The 21658-nt window shown below is 45.7% G+C and overlaps 1 protein-coding gene across 6 annotated transcripts; it reads left to right on the forward strand.

The window, feature by feature from the left end:
• Positions 1-362: 362 nt before the first annotated feature.
• Positions 363-21388, forward strand: myocd (myocardin). Of its 6 annotated transcripts, XM_070852288.1 has the most exons (13): positions 363-583; positions 4995-5060; positions 10731-10886; positions 14153-14337; positions 15639-15743; positions 15880-16202; positions 16950-17106; positions 17205-17720; positions 17924-18421; positions 18864-19004; positions 19416-19544; positions 20357-20414; positions 20582-21388. In XM_070852288.1, exons 1-13 carry the CDS (start codon positions 529-531, stop codon positions 21199-21201), a joined length of 3009 nt encoding a protein of 1002 aa, XP_070708389.1. In that variant the 5' UTR covers positions 363-528; the 3' UTR covers positions 21202-21388. The 6 variants fall into 6 exon arrangements, with proteins under 6 accessions (XP_070708389.1, XP_070708390.1, XP_070708392.1 ...); XM_070852289.1 differs by lacking the exon at positions 10731-10886; XM_070852291.1 differs by lacking the exon at positions 10731-10886 and having other exon boundaries at positions 20660-21388.
• The last annotated feature ends 270 nt before the right edge of the window (positions 21389-21658 follow it).

Genomic DNA, 21658 nt, shown 5'->3' on the forward strand with positions numbered 1-21658 from the left:
CTGATAGGCAGATATATTTACACTGGTGGCAAGGGAGGAAGAAGTGATCAGCCAAACCCTGTCCAGCCTCCGGGCTCCGGGGCAGGCGGGGCTTAGAGGAAACCCTGGCTGGCTGGCCCCTCCCTGAGCGGGACATATCTCTCTGTGCTGTCCCTGGCCCTGCTCAGAGCTCTCAGTTAGATGGGACCAAAAGCCTCACTGGCCCCAGACTCACACACTCCCACATCAGCCTCTGGGGGAGAGAGAGCCGAGGAAGAGGAGGCAGGAAGAGCGAGCAGCGCAACAGAGAGCAGAGGGCTGCTGCTGGTGCACACTGGCTAAGAGAGAAAAGACGACCGAAAAGAGCCAGTGTCTTTCTTTTTTTTCTCACTCCACTTTTCTTCTTGAGCTGTTGATGAGGCAGGCTGCTCCGTCACATCTCAGTCTGGCGCCCAGAGCTGGCCGGGAGGGTCGAAGCGTGCACCACTTCTCTAGTGTGTGTGACTTTATTTTGCAACTTTTGAACACTGGAACTGTACTGTAAGCATTATGACTCTTCTGGGCTCTGAACACTCCATACTCATACGAAGCAAGTTTAGATCAGGTAAGTGAAATGATGACTGACGCGTGACCTCTCTCCTCCTCCTCTGTATCTGTGTATGCACTAACAAGTTTATTAGTGGACCGTTTCCGCGCGCAGCTGTGTTTACTCTCGAGAGTCTCGCAAACAGATTGTCTGTCAACACCAGGCATTTGTAGGCAATCCTGTGTACGTTATGTCATTCATCCGTCTTCACTGATGAGTTGTGCTGTCGCCCTCAGCACGCTCCTCAGCAACACCAGCAACGCGACAGGTGTGCGTAACATACCGCGGACATGTGATGGCATGAGGAATAGCAGGAGGGCGGCCAGCGCAAGTCAGCAGCCCTCCCTCGAGTGACAAACATGTCCTGTCGCAGTGTGATGGATTTACAGCTGGGTGTGCTCTTTGATGATCACCCGCCTCCTCGTAAAAGCGCATCACACGTGATGGTGATGTCTCGGGGTAGGCAGGTTAGTGCACTTGCTCAATGCCAGCCGTTAACCTGCTGCTGCTGCTGTGGGAAGTTCTGGCTCTGTGGCTCTGTGCAGGCTGATAAAGGCAGATTAGACGCTGGAGAGGGGTCAGAGGTTATCTTAATATGGCTGAGTTGGAAGCTGATGATGCTCGTCTGTGTGTGTGTGTGTGTGTGTGTGTGTGTGTGTGTGTGCTTGGGCATATCAAAGAGGGAGGAAAGGTACAGACTACAGCACTGATTTAAACTCCCCCTTAACACACAGCAGCTGTGGGGCTTTGTATTCATCTATCTCCCTCACATGGACACACACACTCTTTAATTCCCTCACTCTCCCTTTCTCACACACACACACACACACACACACAGAGTTTCTTAGGCATTATTTTGAAGATACTTTATGAGGTTGAGTACGAGTGTGTGCCGTACTATTAGTAGGTGTAGTCTGACCAACACTGCCACCTCCCTGAGGAAAATGTAACTGATGGAGGCAACGACGGAGCTCCTGTGCAGCTCTCCTCCGCTCAGAGCATGGCACACCGCTGTGAATGCACAAACCGGCGGGCTGCACTTCTTACTTTCAGTTTGCCCGGGAGCTGTAATTGCGTTCCAGAGGAGGCAGGGTAAATGGTGCTTTTCCTCTGGGTTGTTTAGAGCAGATCGGCATGGTGGGAAATGACCCCCAGGGCTCCGGGGACCGCGAGAGGGTGGATGGGTGTGTTCAAAAGCAGGAGGAGGCTTTCCTGGTTCTGTGTGGCTCTGACCCCACGTGCTCTAGCTGGTTAATATGGCACAGATGTAGAGATAGTGCCTCCGCTGCCGTAAAGGTCATCTTCCTACACGTCTGCTTGGTGTTACAGGCTGGGGGGTGGGTGGTGGGGGATTAATGTCGGGTGATACAAGGTGCAACGGACACGACTGGCCGACTGAATTTATGCGCGCATGAGTGAAATATTGAGCGTAAGAGAAGTAAAAGTGCCAGTAAATCTCTTTGTGATAACCACCGATGACAGGGGAGTCTTCCACAGTCAGGTTGTCCGGGATTTACAGTTTTCTTTAAGCTGCAGCGGCTCCAGTTTACATTCAACGCCCCACGAACAGTCGCTCCCTTTTGCACCTCTCTCCAACCCCACCATCAAAGCCATGGGAACCGCTGCTGCACGGTCGAAGCTACAGCGACAGATAAAGATCTCGCTTAAGTGCTCCCCACGGACCGCCAAAGGGCCTGTGTGTGTGAGTGTGTGTGTGTGTGTGTGTGTGTGTGTGTGTGTGTGTTACAGAGCGGCTCTCACGCCGCTGTGACTAACAGCTCAATGGACTGTGGCTCTCAGGCTCACCGTCGTTACATAACAGCGTCAAGTATAAATTGAATCAACGCTCCAAGGTGTCGGCTATTATGTAGAAAAGTAAATCAGTGCCACACACGGGCACTGTCTACACAAAACACCTGCTGCACCCAAAGCCACTGTTTACTGGACGTAATGAGTTACTGGAAGGAGCCGACCTCTACCTCTGGAAGGACATGATCATTATTTTTTTTTATCCTATTGATTGATCCCAAATGTTCTTTTTTTCTGCTGCGATTAATAAAACATTCTACGTTATATGCCATTTACTGTGTGGGGAAAAATATCAAGTATCCAACTCTTAATGATTTGGAAATGCATAATTCACAGGCCTAGTTCTGTCAGAAAACTAGCGAACCGGGCTAAATGTAGTCATGACACCAAACCAGAGGGCAAAATCCTGGATAAAATGTTAAAAACTCGAACCTTTCACAAATGTTAATCCAATGACGCTGGCAGATTTTACACCCTTGCTGATATTTCTGACAAAGCTGACAATAAGCGATAATATGAGAGGCGCCCTCCCCTCACAATGAATGGCACTCTGGCAATGGATAAAAAACCTGTGGAATGGCTTGGCTTTTGCACTCAAATTAGTTTTTTTTTCTCCCCCTTCTGTATCACAAATCTGCATCACCCTACTATCCCACTGTTGACTATAAGTCACTGTCAATGAGCTGCTCCAGAAACTCTGTCTTAGTAGTGCAGTGTTGACTCTCCTGCGTCTCGCTCTGGCTCACGTTCACAAATCTGCCTCTTACTGTCCAAGACCACAAGGAATAAAACACGCAAGTTCTGTTTTAAGGTGGATTTTTCACTTTACGCAGAGGTATTAGACTAAAATAAACCTAATACTTCATTCAGGAATACCTGTTTATTAGAAGGTATACAATCGTGCTCATACATCTGTCGCGAACACATTCCTGCTTGTGCTGACGGAAAGTTCAGGAGAATTCATGTAACAAATGCAGCCAGTCTCTGTGGCTACGATGTTGGAGTTTGAGTGTAAAAAGTGTGGTGTTATTATTAGCCTGTTTCGTTGTCGCGTGGAGGCCGTGAATGTGTGAGGCACAAGAGGACAATAAATCAGAATATCACTACGACGCCTTGTGTAATTATCACCACTTCACCAGTGCAAAACAGGCCAAATGATCATTTATTTACACTATAAATCTGGAAACTTGTAAATGTGGCTGTGGATTTGTATGTCCTTTGTTGTCAAGAAAGCTCAAGTTGAAACAAATGTCTTCAGTTTCTAAGTCAACAGTGAGAAAGGCAGAATATCGTATGGTTCAGTGAACTGTGATTTCACAGCCTGGCTCGGGTCCTCCGCATATAGCATGCACACTGTGCAATCAGGGCAGACGAGCCTCTGGTCTGAAGCTTTTCAGGAGAAAGTGCAGATTGGATGTCAGCTGCTGTGGCTTTCAAGACAGAATTATTGATATGTTTATTGATATCCCTTTCAGTGGACATAATCCAAAGCCGTGAGGAGCCGCCCCCTTGAGTTAAAATCAAAGAAAATGACAGTTACGCTTCATTTGTCACTCTTTCAATGACAGAGGAGGGAGGAAAAAACACCTGTTCTGTGCGTACCCGTTTGCATGAATGGGTGTTGTATCAGTTACATGTTTTGGTCAGCTCTCAGTCGGCAACTAATTCCTGCGTTTGCTGTCCAGCAGGTCACGACCGCCTCACTGTAAACTAAAGCAGATGTCAGATGAAAGGATAGGGCCTAGTGTTACATAATGCAGGTGCCCTCCCACGAGAGCTCAACGATGTGGCACCCAAGCTCACCGGCAACCAGTCAGACTGTTAAAAACATTGCTGCACGAAAAGCAGGAAGTTTGAGGAATTTCATGAAAAGCAAAATCTGCCCGAATACGAACCACCTGAGGGAGATAATTAAGAATGGGGAAGACAAGCAGGAAGTGATTAGGGCCTTTTGCAGAGAAGGAGGAACATTTCATACTTGTGTGTCAGATCCAGGGTCTCACCGAGAGACCTTCAGATAACGGGGGAAAGGATAGATACACACAGACATACAGACAAAGAAAGCAACAGACACGAGCAGACAGTTCTATGTTTATGACCCCACACTCCCACCTAGACCACTTCTACACACACACACACACACACACACACACACCCAGAGCACACACAAACGTGCACACATGCTGCGGACCACACACTGCTGAGCAGATCTGTTTAAAAGCCAGGAGCTGTGTTTATCATTCCCTACATCCTGCTCACAGAAATATTTGTGACCAAGCAGCGTTGTTTTTTTTCTTCTCTGTTTTCTGTATGCGTCTGTCTGTGTAGATACATACATACATGTGCACGTGTGTCTGTTGAATCACTAGAAATTGACATACGTAGATTTTTTTTTATTTCAGTCAGTGAAGTGAAATGATTCTAAATCCAACTACAAGTTAGAATTATAAAAACAGTCTATAAAATGAGTTGAATTCTCAGCCTCTACCTGCTTTTTCACTGTCCCTCACCTGTCTTTCCACACCTCTTTGTCATCTTTTCCCTTCCTTTTACTCTTTCCCCTCCATCTATCACATCCTCCTCCTCCTCCTCCTCCTCCTCCTCCTCCCTCCAACCTCAGTCCTACAGTTAAGACTTCAGCAGAGGAGGACACGAGAGCAGCTGGCAGACCAAGGCATCATGCCTCGTGAGTAACGCCTTCTTGAACTCTGAGCTGCCGCACACGCACACTTACATGGTTTTAGACTACATCGTTTGCAAGACAGACAGAGGGAAATGAATGTTGAATTAGTAATAAGATATATCAGTGCAAAAAAACAAACAAACATAAAAGCATATTATATATTCTCTTTTTCCTGTTCTAGCCATGAATATAGTTTCATTTGTCCAGGTTTGGATATTTCTGCCTCCACACTAAACTGAAATGACATTTTGTATGTAGTGCTCTCAGCACTGACAAAACCACATTCAAAGATTCAACAGTCACCAGTGTTTTCAGAGACAGTGTTCCTGTTACTGTGGATATACACAGAATACTGGAACTACTTTTTACTGAAGAAATAGTCCCTATAGAATAATCCGATGGAATTTGGATGTTGCTGTAACACTTCTTTAATGTCAATTTTCATTGCCTGAGCACTCCAACCAAAATCTCATTCATGTCCTTTGTATGGTGGTGGAGGTAGAAATGATATCTCAGAACCGTGACAAATAAAACCAGAATTATCTCCATGCTTGGATACCAGATACTGGGGGCGAGAGAGAACATTATGTTGGGTGACTCTTTGAAGTTAAGTGTGCCATGTTAGAATGTTTCCTTCTTAGATTTTGAACATAACATACTTTACTGGTCGAAGTGGGGATAACAGATTTTTGGCCATTGCGGGCCAATGAACAAGTTGTACACACAACACTGACATTTTATCACTGTATGAGGTTGATATGGCCGGTTCAATCAATCAATCAATCAATCAATCAAGGAAGCAAGGAAAAACTCCCCTTTAACGGGAAGAAACCTCGAACAGAACCAGGCTCAGAGGTTTAAAAACAGTTATAAATGTACTCAATATTAGGGTTCACTTTGAGTTGTTTTACTGGCCACCTAATGACTAATTCCAATATTTACCCTCTGTTAGCTCTATGTTGGTGTCCACCAACTCCTGAGGAAAACAGATGCCTCTCTAGCTGCTATTTGCTCCACTGTGTTCACCCGCTAGTCGCTAACTTTGTGCTTTTGGTGTTGGTACAGGACAGATAGTGGATGCTGTAGTAAAACAGCTGCCTGCTGTGTCTGGGAGCGCCATGGGAGTTGTGTTTGCAAGCCATAAGAACCAAAACAAAGACCTGAAAGATGAATCCACAGAGCTGAGGATGAGAGTCTTTAGAAATGTGTTACATTGTTGATGTAGACCGTTCAGCTTTAAAGCACACAAATGAAGCGCATCTTTTTCATCATCAATCTAGTACAGGTAAAAATCCAATATTTTTTGTGTTGAGTTTTGGAGAGCTGAAAAGCTTCAAATATTTAGTCCAGTGTGGGGAAATATGAGCAGTTATTGCCTTTTCAAATGTGCCCTTTAATTGAAGGTCCTCTTGGCTCAATCAGTATTATTCTGAAATACTGGAATGTAGTTGTGAGAAGCATCATTTCCCCAAGTTTCACATGAATCGGATCATTGAGTCTGACATATTGCATGATGTAAAAGGAAAATTCTCTGACTTATTTGCAATCATCTGTTGCAGTTTTGAAATGCAACAATAAAGTCAGATGGCAGCTGTTTGTAAAAGAACAAAAGAGGAAGAGGGAGAAAGACGGCTGGAGGCAGAGGGATGGTGGAGCTCAGGAAGCAGCACAGGACCAACTTCAATCAGTGAAATCAGCTGCCGGTGTTATTTTTTACAATCAAAGTGGTTGGAGAGGAAACCTGCTGAGTCTCGCTTGTTGGTACTGTTTTTAACACACTACAGTATGGAACTGATGCACTTTCCTTACTGTAAAATAGTGCAACCTGAGTCAAAGTGCGTTGGAGCTGAGGTCACCTTACAATCTGTCTTTGAACAAAAGGCTTACGCTGCAGATTAAAGCATTAAAGACAGACAGAGGAGAACAGTTAGGGAGAAAAGAAACCAGTAAAGATGACAGATGCTCTAAAGAGAAGATAAATCCACAGGTAGTGGCAGATGCAGAGGTGGACGAAGAGGAAACAGGTGGATATATGCACCCGGCAGGCAGAGAGACAGGCAGATAGCAGCTGCAGCCAGGGAGTGGGCAGACAGGTCGGTGAGTGACCGCAGAGGAATGCTCTAGTGCTGGAAGAGGCTCTCGGCCCGAGAAGAAACAGCGGCTGCTCGGCCACATTTACATACTGTGGACCTGTTTACAGCACAGCGCCTGCAGGGCGCCACTTCGCAGCGGAGGCTCGCCCAAACACAACAACGCGGAGCACGAGCTGCCGTTTATAAGGCTTTGTACTTTTAATGTCACATAAGACATAGTGATGAGAACAAGTAGACCTGAGTGTACTGAGCGTGCTCTTAAATCCTTACTGTGGACGATTAATGGCCTGTCATGTTCTGTGGGTCATGGTGGTGCCGTAGTGTTCGCAGCTATCTCGTTCAGGTTAGACTTACACCACACTACATGCCACAAATGTCACACTCAGATAAATATTTGTGCTGGCATTGACAACACTTGTGGACATCTAGATTTTAAATATTCATATGAACGCAAACGTTTGTTTGGCATGAGACATTACACAGCAGACAGCCACTTCTAAACTAAGATCCTATCAATTCCTTATACTTTAAAGCAACACTGTGTCGTCTTGGCAAACGCCGGAGCAGTGAGCGATGCCAGTGTGCAGTGTGTAGTTTTTTTCCCTAGTTACTCGCCTGTAGGAACAACAAGGGGACTGGGGGGACTTGGACTCCAGGCCAGGGATTTGTTGAATGATATCTCTGGCACCGTTTGCCATTTCACAGAGGCTCCAGCCTCCAGATAAACTGCTGGTAAGTGTGCGGGGGAACGGAATCCAGAGGCCCGGCAAAGCCCTATCAGTTTCTGGGAGTCTGTCACAGATAAGCCAGCAAGGAGAAACGCAATTGGCCAGCGGGGCTCTGAGCGCTTTTTTAAAAAAGAAATTTCAATTGGCTGTTTATCTCTTGATTGCAGGCAGTGGCGCAGATGGAGGAGGGCTGTATTTGTTTGTACACACTTTCTTACACCCCCACACTAGACGTCTTATCACTCTCTAAAGCGTCCGCTTGGTTAGTCCTCCCAGGTCTTTATGTCAAAAAAGACATATTCTGTGGCGTCACAGCATCCTCCTCCTCCTCCTCCTCCTCCTCCTCTGTGCTGCAGTAGATGTGACCCTTCAGATGCTGGCTGGCTCTGCCTGGCTGTGTTATTCCTGCTGGGGAGATGGACACGGCACAGGGTCTGTGTATATATTACCCAGAGAACATCTGGTGTTTATTAGGCTATTCAAGGATCCGCCCCAGCCTCTCAGGCCTGACTGGAGTGTGGCCTGCATAGGAGCACACTGTCTGCCTGCTGGCCACAGGTCTGAACACACACACACACACACACATACAATCTAATATTTCCTCATAAAGATAATAGCTGCAGGTTTACTGTGCTTTTTTTTCCTGCACGCGGATAAAAACAGCCCATTTTCAGTCCCTCGGCAGCGGTGCTTTAATCCTCAGTGGATGCAAACACAAAGGGAATTATTCCTGCCTAATGCACCATACGTCTTACCTCTTAGTGTAGTGTTTACATTTGACAGATACAGTCAGCAGGTATATGTATCGCAATAGGTTTAAAGTGCGTTGTGTGTTTTAATACTGCTGCAGAATGTTTAAAAGTCCGTAAGCCAGCGTTAGACTCACCGGATCACGTTACATTATGCCCCAGCGGGCCAGCGCAGCCACGCTCGGACACGTTTTTAGGCACTTTGGTTACACAATTTAAACACACTTAAAGCTCTACGTGTCCCCGCCATGTCAAATCAGGTCTTAAATCAGGCCAGTCAGTGACAGGTGAGGCGGGACACTGAGTTATAACCAGATGCTGATGTCATCCTGCGGGCGCTCGCCAACATGACCACAGATCCTTCCCCACTTCCCCTCTGAGGAAGGGCACGGGATCCATGCGGTCAAGCTGGACCAGCTGCTTTACCCGCCGCCCTCCATCCTTCACTGCCTCCTCGCATCCCTTTATCCCTCCGTCATCTCTGCTCTCCTACAAAGTCTTCCTTCCTTCCTGTCACACCCTATTCTTTCCTTTTCCTCTCTTTTTTCCAATATTTTTATTCTTTCCTTCATCTTCCATGTACATTTCTACATTAAATCTTTTTCCACCCATTTTTATTTTAAATCCTTTTTTTTACTTTTTTAACATTATTCTTTTTCTTCTTACTTTCTTACTCATTCTTTCTCATCTCCACAACATCCTTCCTTCATTTCCTCCATCCATGTATCCTTTTTCTAGGGATTCACATCTTTCAACTCATTCTTTCTTTAATTTCTTTATTGGTCTGTTTTTCCTTTCATTTTTTTTTTACTTTATTTTTTCCTCCCGCCCAAACATTCCCTCCTCCTTCTGGATTTTCTCCTCATCCTTTCATCCCGTCAGTGACGTACTTCTATCCTTTCTGCCTCCTTCATCTCTCTCATCCTACAAGTTTCATAATGATAGAAGTCTAATTTGACATCAAGCCAAATATTTCTACATCTGGAAATTAAAAAGCTTAATATCGAATCTGTTTTTGATGGACTTGAAGGTACTTGAAGATGTTTCGCCTCCCATCCAAGAGTCTTCTTCAGTTCAACAGTGGACATCAGTAGAACTGAAGAAGCCTCTTGGATGGGAGGCGAAACGTCTCCAAGTACTTTCTTCTGAAGAGTTACACTCCAGACCATTCCATCAGACAATAATTCCCCAACAGGAAAGCTCACAATCATTCATTTTACACTGGCTTTGTATCGTATGTCAGAAATAATCCACTAAAATTATATTTGACCAAATAAGTGCTGTTGCTCTTTCGTGGCCTCAGATAATCAGACTGATTGGGTGTGCTCTCCTCACTGCTGTTAGTGCCGTGGACGGACCGGAGGCCAGGCCTGATTATTTATACTGGATTTGACACAGAGAGATTATGGAAGAACCAAAATCTCACCTGCTGCAGCCCTTTAATTACTGCTCTCAATTTATTTTTCTAGCCGTGAAAGGGTCTGACTGCGCTGGGAGTGGAGCAGCTGAGCAGATATTAGAACAGATCAAAAAAGAAATTCTGATTATGGAGGGATGAGGGGAGTCATGAGTGTTTGATGGGGAAGTGACAGTTTAACCCAGCAGGGTTACTCTGCATTTTTAAATGTTACTGCTTTCTAAAAAAAAAAAACACAGCATTGCATCAACAGCAGTGGAGATGCTGCTGATGTAGTCTCGTGCTGGGACAGAAGGCAGGCACGACAGGAAAAGCTGTGGGCAGGATTGTGAGCATGAACCACAGGATCTAGCCTAGCCAGCAAGCTAACGACGGCTGTCCACTAGTTGGAAATAATACAGTGGATTATTATCATGGATCACTTCATGTGTTAGCAGCATTTCATTGTATCCGGTTGAAGTGTACATGACTATTTGACACTACTTTATATGCTAACTGGTAGTTAAATGTACTCTATACAATGTGTTGTAGTTAAACAAAGAATGTAAAAGAATAGTATCAAAATGTGAATATAATCTTGAGCAAATGTACTTAGTTTCACTCTACTGCTGGAGTACTTGTCTAAGCAGTGTTTCCCTGGTGTGTCCCATGTTGCTGACGGTGTGGTCCTGCTGTGTGTTGTGCAGACCCGGCCTCAGACGGCTCCTCTCTGGAGGCCCAGATGAGGCTAAAGCGAGCCCGGCTCGCCGAGGACCTGAATGAGAAGCTGGCTGTCAGGCCAGGGCCCCTGGAGCTGGTCCAAAAGAATATCATTCCCCTAGACTCTGCCGTCACAATGACAGGTATCAGCAGAGAGATGCTGCTGCATGGTGGAATGCACCTTTAAAACCTGCTTGGTTGTAGCATCAGTTTGTTTTAGGTAAAGCAGAGCATGCTGTGTGTCCCTGTGTGTGTGTGTGTGTCCCTGTGTGTCCCTGTGTGTGTGTGTGTGTGTGTGTGTGTGTGTGTGTTATCTAAGTCATATACTGAGCAGTACAAAGCACTCTTGGAGATTGTGATCTACTCAAACTAGCATTTACTTTAGTGATGGCTGCACTGCTGGACTTCAACACACTCACATCGTTTTGTCAAACAAGCACCAACTAAAAGTCGACTGTTTATTGTAGATCTTTCATCAACACGACGTTCCTCCTCCACAAAAGGGTTTGAACTGGACCCTTCAATTGGCTGAGGATACATCTGATTGTTCAGCACCCCAGTGTGCCCTCCAATCCTAATATTTCCTTCTTTCCTTGCTACCTGCTGATGTTATGAATCACAACTGGCACAGTAATAAAACCAGGAAGTGCATCTTTAACTTTTAGAGATTAGATTAGAAACTTTATTTTTTCAGCTAAATCTAAAAAAAAAAAAAAAAAAAGGAATTTCAATTAAAGTTTGGCCCATGGTTGAAACAATAAGGCAGGGTTCATTAGTAACTATTGGCTGAGTAATGACTTATCATCAGTCAATAAAAACAACTTTTGTGTGGCCAGGCTGTCCTATAAAGCAAATGATGATGTTAATTAATTACTTTTATAGAGGTACATTTTCATCCCACTGGACTCTTTCAGTACCTGTTTCCTCTTGTCCCTTCTTAACGATCCACATCATTATTTAGCAGGGATAAATATGTATTTGTTTTATCTAAGTTATTCATATTCTCAGAACCTCGTGCTTCTTTCAGAAAACCACTTGAACCCAGTGTATGGCACTGAAAGGTGATATTTTTTTCTTAAAGGAGGGGCACTTTGGCAACGGTATTTACCAAATGTATGTTGTGGACTTCCACCTCTGTTTGATTTAAAGAAATGCACAACAGGCATGCTTAGACACTTCACTGACTTAGTGCATCAGGCCCGATCCGTCCTCAGTTTGTCTTCTAATGCTCGACATGTTACTCACTCTCTCTATATCATCCTTGGCAGTGCAGCTCGTGTGTTTTAGACTCTGGTGTTTTAGCGGTTTTACGTTTGCCCCCTTGAGTTTCCAGTAAACATGTTGCGTAAAGAAGACGGCGGCTGCCGTCAGCTGGTTTACACTACCTCTGCAGGAGGAGGGGAGCACCATTTATTGAGATGAACAGCAGCTGTATTTGGGTCCAGCCTTTTTCTTTAGAAGTGGCGATGTGTATTTGAGTTTGAGTGCATCCTTGTGTCCATGCGTGGGCGTACCTGTGTGTGTTTGTGTGTGTGTGTGTGTGTGTGTGTGTGTGTGTACCTATCCCCCTCCTCCCTGCTTCTGTCTCTGCTTTAACTGGCCTGTATAGCTCCAGTTCTGTGACAGGACCAGGCTGTTGTGTCCCCCTCGCCTGCAGCATTAACCCCTCACCTTAAAGCTCTACATCCCCTTACTCAACATTCCCAGCGATTGTTTCAACCTCTGTCTGGTAATTTTGGAAACTATGTGACCCGCCGTAATTTCTACATCAGCCACTTGAAAAGCGGAAGTGTACGCGGCTCGCAGATTTCCTGCAGTTGTGCCATCTCAATCTCGCTTTGACATCAAATTGACTTAAAGACTCATGGAAACAGTGCGTGCCGGACTGCATGTAGCAGAGACAAACCAGCACGTTCACACATTCAGGCTGCGGAGAGTGAATGGGTTAAACGTGAACAGGTGGAAGGAAATGGCATTTAGGACAATGCTGCGCTCTAAGCTGTGCGCTAAGCTCCGTGAGTGTGTGTCTGTGTGTATTGCGAGGTCAGTGAGTTGCACAGAATGAGCCTGGTGCTGTGATTGAAACCAGGGTCTGTTCCTGCCTGTCACATGTTTGGGAATCTTATACCTCTTATACCTCTGCGCGCACACACACAAACACACACACACACACACACACACACACACACCAACCTTTCCCACCTCCCTCCCCCTGGCTCTGTCCCTTCAGCTCTGTTAGATAGCCACTGTTAGCTCCTCCAATTAAAGCTGTGTTCACTATCAGCCCGGCCAATCGGGAGCGCGGTGGATGTAAAGTGGCGGTGTCAGTCTCTCACCCACACAGCGTAACACCTCTGGGCTGAGTGTCGTACAAGGTGTCAGTGACAGACGCACAGTGTGTGTGAATACCACTGGTCACACAGGAAACATACATCGGGTGCAGTGTGCAGCACAAACAGGTCCACACAAACACACGCTTAAGTCAAAAACTAAAGGATAATTCCTCTTCATTACAACCGTTGAACTGTTTCTCCCACTCTGTGCACGGTGTACGTGTTAGCTGGCTGTCAGTAGTTAGTTTGTGTTAGCACGATCAAGCATTTATTTGGTGAAGTGCACTATGCAAGCACAGTATAAACTGGTGTAACAATGTTTTGAATGAGATGTTAAAGCACCCAAAAAATGGTTCAAATCTTCATTTGTTATTCAAGCCTTTATTTCAGGGCCCCTCTGCAAGACTGGGCCTCGAGATGAGCTAAGAATGAGTTTTACCTACGATAAGGCCCCTATCATCTCAGTTTGTAATGTGCTTTAGTGTGCATGCAATATTAGTGTGTATAAGTGCCTCAAGCTGAGTCTGGAGACGTTGGGCCAGCGGAGGAGGGCTGCCTGGCTGCCAATCAAACTCTGACCTTACTTTCACTGTTTCGGATGCCATTTATATCGGCACTAATGAGATTGTACTTGTTGAGCTGTTCTTCAGTCATTTTCGAACGATCAAGCACAGGGCAGAAGTCAGACAGAGCAACGAAGATGATGAGTAAGAAAATGAGAAAACCGAGGCAGACGGTGTAATAATGACCCGAACTGTCCGCTGTAGGCAGCCGTCACAGTTTGACCTGCTCTGTTTGTCGTAGTCGTGCTTGTTCATTTTCCTGTACAATGAGGGATTACTAGACATTTCACTTTTGATGAAGTGAAGTCACTGAATTCCCAGATCACAGCAGTAAATCTAGCGAGTGTTAAGAATAATGGACAAACAACTGAAAGAAGACATGTTGTAACAAACTGGAGTTATCATTTGAAAGCATGCTCTGCTGTGTGCTTGTGAGGGCAGGTGGGTTAGATAAACTGGATGAAGTGATCTCAGTGATCTCACCCCCGTCTCCCTCTCCGCACTCCTTTACAGTAAATCATGGCAAATTCCCGAAGCAGGAGGACTCGTATGCGTTTGAGGAGGACAGCAGCAGCGAGAGCCTGTCTCCAGAGCAGCACCACAGTGACGAGTCGCAAGGTTCGGCCTGCCCTTCCTCTGAGGCTGTCGGCAGTACGCCCTCCTCCTCCTCCTCACCTGCCCTCACCAGCCCACGACAGGTAGAACACCTCTCTCTCTCTCTCTCTCTCTCTCTCTCTCTCTTTGTTGACAACATGGAGGTAAAAGATGCCTGAATCTCCACTGTTTTCCTCCATCTGTCTTTCACCGTGCTGTGGTTGCACCTCCAGCAGTTGTTGCCACTGCTTTGCTCCTTCTGCCTCCATGTGGTGGCAGAGTGGACTGCACCCCCCGCCCCACCCCCCCAGGATCCTGTTTTCCACTGACCGTTGGACTGATTTGAACTAGGCAGGTGTCACATTCCAGCCATCCTGCCAGCGCAGCTGCCTTTATTTCCTGGCTGCTTACCTTTTTACTCACAATGACCTCATTCCAACAGTCACCACCAGCAACGGTCACTGGACTGAAACTCGTGCCAGAACAAGGTTGTTTATATCTGTTCGACTTGAAACGCTCCAACTGAATCATCCACTCTCACCGTTTGATGTCTGTTGGAAATTCTTGTTGAGGACGTTTTAAAATAGTTCTGCGAAGGAAACATCAATACATGTGCATTTTTGGGTACGATCATTACTTTTGAATTACAAACTGACTGTCATGCAAGCCTGTCCACACGCCACCTCAGTTCAACTGTTTCATCTCCAGGGAGGAATTGATAAAGGAAATCGTTGGCTGTACTTAGATTACTCACTTTTATTATGTTCTGTGAGCAAAGTGTTTGTCAGTTGGTCGGATCATACAACAGCTTTGATGAACCTGTTTGAGTGAAACCTATAAACACTCCAGTTCACCAAATAAAGCCTTAATGTGCAAAATGTGTGTTTGAATAGAGCAGCATCTAATGATGTGATTAATCAGCTGATTATTTATTTTAACCGTACAAGCAGCGTGTCACTTCTTTATTAAAATACCTCATTGCAGTCTTGCATTCAAGACTGTTCAAGTTCAAAGTAAAATTACATACATGTTTTATATGCTCATTGTATTTTTTTTTCATACAAACAGTTAAAAGTAAAAAGTGGCATACTAGTAAAGAACTTAAACGTAGTAGGTGAGTAAATGCCTGCAGAGTGAACTTTAATAACTTGGGTGATTCCCTGACTTTTCATCTAGTGCCTTCACCAGGTCTAATTTAGGACAGAATAATGGCAAAACAAAGAGCATTAGCACTCTAACATGCCAAACCAACAAAGTTGCACAGGTGTAATCTGCAAATGGTCTGTTTTATCCACCCAGAGGTCCAGGACTCAATACATTCAGTGTACAGGTGTGTATTTCAGTAGCTGCTCTGAGTGGACGGAGAGAGGACTATATACAGTGGGTTGTTTCTCTTTGTGAACAGGGAGGGGCAAGTCGAGACCCACCTGATCAAAACCAGGATGAAGGCCTGTGTGGTGCAGACAACAGCCAGGCCACCCCCCCCATACCTGTTCCTGCTATTGTCAAGGTCAGCAACATTCAAGAATTTACTTCCATCTTCACTTCACTTTAAGATTTCTCTTTGACACTTTTGATTTTAATTCACTTTTGCAAATGCCTTGTTAAGACAACCAGCTTTATCTCTCCCTCCTCACACTGAGCAGTCCAAGACGTCAGACAAGAACCGACACAAGAAGCCCAAAGATGTGAAGCCAAAGGTGAAGAAGCTCAAATACCACCAGTACATTCCTCCAGACCAGAAGGCCGAGAAGTCCCCTCCGCCCATGGACTCGGCCTACGCCCGGCTCCTCCAGCAGCAGCAGCTCTTCCTGCAGCTGCAGATTCTCAGCCAGCAGAAACACGCTCACACACATCCACAGTCGCAGCAGTCACAGCAGCACACACACCCCCCACAGACGCAGATCCAGGCTCATCAGCGGCAGCCCGCTTTCAGCTACCAGCCCCACCCACCGAGCCAAACCCAGAAGTAAGTCTCACTCATGGTAAAAGTGATCTCATTAAATCTCATGAAAATCATCTTCACTTAAGGTCCCCTTACTAGCTTTTTCCAGAGCTTCAGACTGAATGATTAAAGGGGTCATCATCAGGCGTTTGAGTTTGTTTAGATCAGATGCGGTTGCATGATCATAACAAGTGAGCAAACACCAGTCACTGATGACGCTCATGCGATGCAGTTGTAAGCTGTGGAAAAAGCTGGAGTGGAACCTGAGTTATGATTTTTTTCTTAAACTAGTGAGTTCTACAAATCAATCATTTCAGTTTTCACTAATTTATGATGCCACTTTTTAATAAGGCAACTATTTACATGAGTAAAAAAAGGTTTTATTAATAGTGAATAAAGCATTACTACTAACGCCACATAATACATCATCACTGAACATCTATGAGAAAGTTATACTCATTACCCATTATTTACCATCAATTTCCTCAATGAATACACAGCCATTAATCCCCTTAAAAATCATAGGACAAGCACACTCCTTTTGGCTTCAGAACTTGCACAAGAATGATCATGTTTCATCAGTATCAAAGTAAGTGAGTGACAGTTGACCTGTAAAACATCAGTGGAGGACATATTAACATTAATAAAGGCATAATTACAATATATAATCCATTTCTAAAGGGTGTTTTTTTTATTATTAGAGGGTGGTACCAGTTGATGTATGTTTTTACTTTCCCATGTGACTAATCCACTTCAATTCCCCCACTGTAGAGGAGCCAGTGAGCAGCTCTCAGCTTGTAGCTCCAGTGGTCCATCCAGCCAGGCCAACAGTAACTCCTCCTCCCCAGTCAAGAACACATATCCCAACCAAAGCAACATCTCACCGGTCAAACCTGGGCCCCTGCCAGCTAATCTGGATGACCTAAAAGTAGGTGATACCAAGCACAATGTCTACACCGTCCTGGAGACTCTATAAGAGGCCTACATGATTTAAATGTTGACTGATCTCTTTTCTGGCTATGTAAGGTATCAGAGCTCAGGCAGCACCTACGAATTCGTGGCATGCCGGTCTCCGGCACCAAGACGGCCCTCATCGAACGACTCCGACCCTTCAAAGACTCCAACGCCGGCTCCTCGCCCTCTGGCTCCTCTGACATCACCACAGTGACCTTCCCCGTCACACCCACGGGGTCTCTGTCCTCCTATCAGTCCCCGTCCTCCTCCAGCGCCCTGTCCCAGGGAGGCTACTACCCCTACCCCAGCACCTCCTCCACCCCTCCCATCTCTCCGGCCTCCTCAGAGCTGTCCCTCAGCGGCTCGCTCCCCGACAGCTTCAGCGACGTGCCCATGTCCTCGCCAACACAGTTCGCCCTGCAGCCATCTCCAGCCCAGCTCAGCATGGACGACGGCATGGGGGGCGGACCGAGAGCAGGGGAGGGGGGAGGTATGGATGGTGCGGAAGCTGAGAAGGATAAGATGCTAGTGGAAAAGCAGAAAGTGATAGAGGAGCTGACATGGAAGCTGCACCAGGAGCAGAGACAGGTGAGTGGATCAGTCTACAATAGCCGTGTTTAGAGGTTCATGTCATCATAAAGTACAATAGATGAAAAACGTCCCCTTTGTGGTATAACATGATGTCTTATCCCGTACAAATGAAGGTGTAGTTTTACCAGGGGCACTTCACAAGATGTCCAGTATGTCTACATGTTGACTGACATAGTTATCTCTGTCGCCGTGCTTGTTAGGTTGAAGAGCTAAAGATGCAGCTCCACAAGAGGAAACGCTGCTATGGAGCCACACAGGACACCGTCCCTCCTCCCTCCCACCCCCCCATGCACCACCAGCAGCCTTCAGGCATGATGGGCCAGCAGTTCTTTGGGGTGACTATCAAGCAGGAACCCATGTCTTCGTCCCCCAGCTGCCCCCTGTCCTCCCCCAAACAGCTGAAGAGCTCTCCAGGCAGCTGCATGGAGGATATGGGACACTGCAACAACCCCCTCTCCAATATGGGGGGCCCCGGTGGGCCACAATGTATGGACACAACCCCTTCTTCTGGCAGCCCGTCCACAATGTCCGCTTTCCTCAGTCCACAGTGCTCACCACGAGACTCCCCCATCGGAAAGCCGTCTACTAGCCCCCAGCCTTCGTCTCCTAATAACCCCTACCTACTGTCACCCCCACTGGCAAGAGACGGCTGCTGTCACCCTCACTCCCAGGCCAATAACAGAGCACGCAGCATGCAGGTATGATGTACTACGGACACGAGGGCCATTCTTAAATGTTCTGTGGGGGTGCCAGCCAATTAATCTGAAATGATAAAACCAAGAGATAGAATACCACGTCAAGCTGTGACTATTTGTAATTCTATTAGTAGTTTTTATTCAAGTATTGTCTTATTGCTTATTGTAAAACAGAAAGTACAGCTGAGGCTGATGGGAATGTCATTAGTCTTGGTCGTTAAGAGTCACTGTCACGTGGCACCCTTCAAATATTAGTCCAGATATTTCAGTCTGGATCAAAACGGTGGACTCACCAACCAAGATCCTGATGTGAATGAAGTTCTGGTGATTCGCCCTCTTGCAACATCTCTGAAAATAATCGTAACCAGTATTTCTAAATGTTCCCACTTCTGTTACATGTTCATTTTTTTACTAACATACAGGGTTACATGTTATTGTCCTACAGATGCAGCAGAAGAATGGCGGCCAGCCGGTGAACTGTTCTTATCCTTCTGACCAAAGAGGCCTTCAGGGAGTTTTTCCCAACTCGACCGACTGTGGCCACGGCAGCGCAGCCAAGGCTGAGACCCACAGTATGCAACCAAAGGTGAACACCATGTCGACATTAAGAGCGTTTGCGGTGTTGCCGTGCCAGTGTCGTGCACTTCATGTGAATCACCTCATATTCACGTAACTGTTTTCCTCTTTCCTATTAATTTGTGTTCTGTCTCTGACTTCATGTAATTGTCTTTTGTTATGAGGTTCATTGTCACTCCTGTGAGTTCAGCTGTTTTCATCACAAATTCCTTCACATGTTGGTGACTTTTCCTGTACAAGAACACAACGCCAGCCCTCTTCTTACAGTGAAATGTTTAATGTGATGAGATTATTTTGATCGCAAGGGCCTGATTGATAGATCTTTTTTTCCTTTATTTTAAGCTGTAATACACTCACATTTGGTAAGCTCCCCTATTCTAATAGGTGGGCTAATGTCACTTTTCACCTATTTCTCATATAGATGTCAGTATTGCCCTCTCCTCGGCATGTTGGCCAAAAGTGCCAGGTGTCCCCCCCTGCCTTCAGTAGCTCAGATTCAGATGCATCTGACTTAAGACAGCCCCCATGCTATGAGGATGCAGTCAAGCAGGTAAACTCAAATTCATGCTAAAATTCAGTAGATAATGGCTGGCCAGAGATTTTATTTTACCTGTCGGCGTTGCTCTAATTCCACTTTTCCTCCTGTGTCCTCTTGTCTCCTTTAGTCCATCACCTGTGTTCTAATTCTTTTATCCATCCAATCGCTTTGTCCACTGCACTAACTTTCCACCCGTACCGAGTCTGAAGCAGATGAAGCAGATATAACTCTTTCTAGTTGAGTTAAACAAGCAAATGAATATTTCTTTTTTTCCATTTGGAGAGGAAGTGACTAAAGAAACAAACCAATAAACTAGCCAGACTGATATTATCAGTTGGTATCAGCTTATTACTATACATTTTAGATAACCTAGGAATAATACCTTTATCCAACAGACAGCACTAACAAGTTATTTTTTTCAAATGTAAAATGACCCACTTGGTGTGTCCCTTGGTCCCAATTCCTGAAAAAAAAGGAAATTTAGGAAACCTTATCAAAATGATTTGTTTTGTTAAACTGTCTAATATCGATGGTAGCTTGCTAACTAGCCCAGAAAAGCTAATGTTGAAAAGGTCTCTAGTGGTATCCAGGTTTAGTACTTACATAAACAGGAAGATGGTTTTGGCTTTATTGGGTTATTATTCATTGTATGGGTTATGTGTTTTAAACTAGAAAGACTATATTACCAACTTTAAAAGTTGTTGTAGACTGCTTGAAAGCCTGCATATGTTTATGTAAAATAATAATATAATAATTGATTGGATTGGTAACTGGTAAAATATTGTTCAACTGATAAAAACAATCACGTTTTATTACTGTTACAGCAACTGACCAGAAGTCAGCAGATGGACGAACTTTTGGATGTTCTCATAGAGAGTGGAGGTAAGGTGGAATCCCACAAGTAACGTTGGCATGCCTAGCGCTGCATGTGCAGTAGTAGTATATGTAGATCACCAAGTGCGTTGGACTGAAATCAGTCTTGCCCCACACAGGGGTATCAGATCCCAGTGCCTGCTGTGACCCTCCCTACTCTCCTCTTTCTCTTCAAGAGATGCCAGCTAACGCCAGAGAAGAGAGGGAGAGGTCCTCTGTAACCAAAGTTGTGCCTCACATTACTGTGTCCCCAGGGTGTCCCGGCCTCCTCATCCCAAGGTTCTACAGACACTATGAACACCTGTCCGCCACCCAGCTCCCTTACGACCACTCAGCCAATCACATCTCTGAGAGCCACCTGGAGTCTCTGCTGGGAAGCCCAATTGGCCGGGGAGGGGAGGTGACCCTTCTTAAAATGGCCAACGAGGACGGGGGACAGGAGGATGAAGGGAACAGAGACAGCGAAGACTATGGCAGCCCCCACAACCACCACCATCGCCCCCTGCACCATCCCCAACAGGAAAAACTTCTGACCAACAGAGATCTGATGGACACCCCTATGTCGCCCATCGGCACCAAGGTGTCCGCCGTCCCCGAGGTGCAGGGGATGGTCAGCATGACATTCAGCGAGACCCCATGGGAGACAATGGAGTGGCTAGACCTGACCCCACTCAGCTCGACCACGGCCTTCACTGTGGCTCCACCCAGTGGGCCCAGCATCTTCAACACAGAGTTCCTTGATGTCACAGACATTAACTTGAACTCTGCCATGGACCTTCACCTGGAGCACTGGTGAAAGCAGCACCACCACCAAAGTGCTGGCTAGCATCATGCTAGCCATTAGCCATCAAACACAAGACACCAGCTTGCAAGTAGTTGTACGGATCGCTCGCTAAGATCAGCTATGACCATACCAAAGAACTATTGACTTCTCCCTTTACAGCTTTAGTCCACGTGCCTGAATTTGCCTTTTGTCACAATACAGCGGGATGGGATATTAGATAGACCGTTAACCTACATCCATTAAGTCAAAAGTTGAACTACAGAATTATATTTCTGCATTTTTTCTCCACTTCTCTTGAAATAAGGTTTCATGTTGTCATCATACCCAGAATCCAAAGACAAGGTGCTTTTTGATACGACCTTTTGTCCTTTTTGGACAACGCTGCGCACAAATGCCAAGTAGGTATGACAGTGGACACATGAAGGATTTTCTAGATGATAACAGTGTTTTATACCAACACTTCATGCAA

Source organism: Pempheris klunzingeri, chromosome 20, assembly GCF_042242105.1.
Source record: "Pempheris klunzingeri isolate RE-2024b chromosome 20, fPemKlu1.hap1, whole genome shotgun sequence".
In the NCBI taxonomy this organism is placed as follows: Eukaryota; Metazoa; Chordata; class Actinopteri; order Acropomatiformes; family Pempheridae; genus Pempheris; species Pempheris klunzingeri.

What these genes read in the sequence shown, in the direction of transcription:
- myocd (XM_070852288.1), top strand. Translation starts at nt 529, where the DNA reads ATGACTCTTCTGGGCTCTGAACACTCCATACTCATACGAAGCAAGTTT. An exon ending in AGACCAAGGCATCATGCCTC is followed by an intron (nt 5,061 to 10,730) that starts GTGAGTAACGCC and finishes TGTGTTGTGCAG; the next exon opens with ACCCGGCCTCAGACGGCTCC. An exon ending in TGTTCTCATAGAGAGTGGAG is followed by an intron (nt 20,415 to 20,581) that starts GTAAGGTGGAAT and finishes TTTCTCTTCAAG; the next exon opens with AGATGCCAGCTAACGCCAGA.